Source organism: Poecilia formosa, unplaced genomic scaffold (assembly GCF_000485575.1).
Source record: "Poecilia formosa unplaced genomic scaffold, Poecilia_formosa-5.1.2 Scaffold1474, whole genome shotgun sequence".
NCBI lineage: Eukaryota > Metazoa > Chordata > Actinopteri > Cyprinodontiformes > Poeciliidae > Poecilia > Poecilia formosa.
Window position 1 is genome coordinate 6,027 of NW_006801413.1, and position 3,045 is coordinate 9,071.

General features: G+C 43.5%; 1 protein-coding gene across 1 annotated transcript in view; it reads left to right on the top strand.

Moving 5' to 3' along the window:
- Window positions 1-3,039, top strand: part of LOC103132892 (potassium voltage-gated channel subfamily KQT member 2-like) — a 9,038-nt gene extending 5,999 nt beyond the window's left edge. The window contains exon 6 of the mRNA XM_007544662.2: window positions 2,858-3,039. Within this exon, the coding sequence (XP_007544724.2) occupies window positions 2,858-3,029 (172 nt within the window). The 3' untranslated portion in view covers window positions 3,030-3,039. The remainder of the gene's footprint in view (window positions 1-2,857) is intronic.
- Window positions 3,040-3,045: the final 6 nt, after the last annotated feature.

The window sequence follows — 3,045 nt, forward strand, 5'->3', positions numbered from 1 at the left end:
AAAGGGGCAGGGGCTCAAGCCCCCTCCGCTCCCCCCACTCTGCACCTGCCTGCTAATAATAAACTGCAAAACGCCTGGGTGGGCCAAGCCCCACCTCCGAGGCGCAGCTCCTCCTCAGAGCTGCAGTTTCTAAAGATTATAGAGAATCTCCTTCAGGTTCTGGTTCTGGGTCTAGTTCTGGTTCTGGTTCTGGTCATCCTGTCCAGACCGGGTCAGTTCCACCAGAACTGCTCAGATACTTGCTGTCTCATCTGAACCGGGTCTTCAGGCTCTGGTTCCTTTAGTGTCGAGTCGATTTCATTCAAAAATACTTTATTGATCCCAAATGGGTCAAGTCTGTCGATCTGTAGAGGTCAGTGCTGCAGCGGCGCCCCCTGCTGTACAAACAGCAGGCGGTGCTGACAGGTCCAGCTTTACTCGGGTGGGAGTCTGTCCCACCATGAGAGTTGCCATGACAACCACATCATGGACATCATGTTTGTTGCATCGTGGTTGCCATGAAGCAACAAACATGGCCGATAAACATAGTCGGCCATGTTTGTCAGCCATGTTTGTCAGGTCTGACTGGATTCTTTCTGTCTCTGCAGTCAGAAGGTCAGTTTGAAAGAGAGAGTCTTCTCGTCTCCACGGAGCTCCGGAACCAAAGGGAAGAGTTCTCCTCAGCACGGTGGGTACCAGAACCAGAACTAGAACCAGAACCAGAACCAGAACCACAACTAGAACTAGAGTCAGAACCAGAACCTGAAGGAGATGCTCTGTAATCTTTAGAAACTGCAGCTCTGAGGAGGAGCTGCGCCTCGGAGGCGGGGCTTGGCCCACCCAGGCGTTTTGCAGTTTATTATTAGCAGGCAGGTGCAGAGTGGGGGGAGCGGAGGGGGCTTGAGCCCCTGCCCCTTTTATCCTTGATGCCCCAGATGCCTTGTTTGAGTTTTTTATGTTTTTTTTATCTGTCTGTCAGGAGGCCTGCTTGTGCCCCTCAACAATAATGTTTAGCTAAATATAATTATTTAGCAAAATAAGGTAGTCCGGCTGCCCTCAGTCTAGTAATGACTCTCAGTTTCTCTGCCTCCATGTTGTTCAGATACCGGGTCCAAGGTGAGGAGAAGCGCTCTAACTATCAAATCATGGGCAAGAATATATATCTTTTCAACATGCAGGACCAAAACCGACATAATAAGAAATAAAAGCATAAATATATATTTAGTTTTTCCTTTTCCTTACACATGAGTTTCCGTCAAGTAATGCATATATTTTCTTTTTCATTTCATTTTATTGTGTTACCGACTGCAGTGACATTAGTTTTAAGCTGGATCTTGGATTTTTCAATATCCGCCGAGTAAGCGGCGTTTAGCTCAAGGTTGATCCGATTTATGAGCGCTAACTTCGGCCAGCCGTTCTCCAGCTCCCTCCTCAGCCCTCGGAGGTTCACTTCACTGCAGTCGAAACACAGAAATGGTTAAAAAAAACTTCTGACTTTAACTTTATCATTCTCCCCAGTGCTGCACTGACTGGATGTCTGGAGGGCCCCTGAATGTCTGGAGGGCCCCTGAATGTCTGGAGGGCCCCTGGATGTCTGGAGGGCCCCTGNACACGGCTAAAGGATTCTTGCTTAACTCTCAATACAAAGAAAACAAAGTGAATTTGATTTTCAATCAAGAAAACATCATTACAGTCCTTGAATATTCAGATCAATGGGGACCTATTGAACAATATCACAAGAGAAATATTTAGGAATAATTCTGGATACTCAGTTACATTTTAGGAGCCAAATTGCTCCTAAAATCTGCAAAACTGTTGGATCAAATATAAATAGTTTTAAAGTTATTAGACATTGTTTGACACTTCACTGTGCAGAGATGTTTCTGAACTCACTGATCCTCACATTTTACCTGCGGAGCTCCTGTCTGGGCTCAGACTGGTCAAACTCAAACCATTAGCAGGTCTCTATAATCGGCCCTTAAAGGTTTTACATCAAAAGCCGATTAGATTCCATCACTGTCACATTTTACCTAATTTGGCATTTTGGATTTTACAAATTTTCTAAATTATAATGTTTTAAAATTGATTTTTAAGTGTTTAAATGGACTTACACCAACACCACAGAGACTGCAGGGCAACAGCAGATCTACCAGAGCAGCTTTAGATGGAAGCTGTAAGGTTCCCTTTCGAAGAACCACCTTTGCTCAAACTGCTCCGTCAGTAAGAGGATCTGCAGTTTGGACTCACTTCCTGTTCATTTAAAGTCTGTAACCAGTCTTAATATGTTCAAAACTCTGGTTATGTCAAAAACAGAACTGTACCCATTTTAGATGTTTTTCTGTTGGTTTACATCATGTTGTGCTATTTTAAATGATTATCACTTCAATTTTTAGAGTTACTTTTTAAAAAGCCCAACTAGGGACAAGTGCTGTGAATTAGCTGCTGCTGCTGCACCACGATGCTAACATGGGATGATGTTTTATTCAGTTTGTCTATGTCGATGTGTCCCTATCAAATAAACTTTATAATAATAATTTAATAAAATTTCAGTGGCTTTTACTTTGACGCATCCTTTTAGTAAACTCCAGTAAATAAAGCAAAGGTTTATGAAGAATGAGCGACCCAAACCCGCTGAGAACAACACAAAAATCCACAAAACACAAAAATGAACAACCTTTGAATTTTTATATATTATTTAGTGAATTGAATTAAAAATGAAATATGTAAGGCCTAAAAAAGAGGATTTTATGTGATAAATGCTCTTTAAAACAACCAGGTGTTCAGAACAGAACCAGAATCCCCCCGACCCAAACAGGAACAGGAAGTGGCCATAATGTTTTGCCTCATTTAATTGACTGATAACTGTGTCTGTCTGCAGGAAGGACGTCCAGCCGGAGCCGTCACCGAGGTCAGTCCAAACACTTCAGAACCAGATATCTGAAGCCGGTTCTGGTTCTGGTCATCCTGTCCAGACCGGGTCAGTTCCACCAGAACTGCTCAGATACCTGCGGTCTCATCTGAACCGGGTCTTCAGGCTCTGGTTCCTTTAGTGTCGAGTCGATTTCA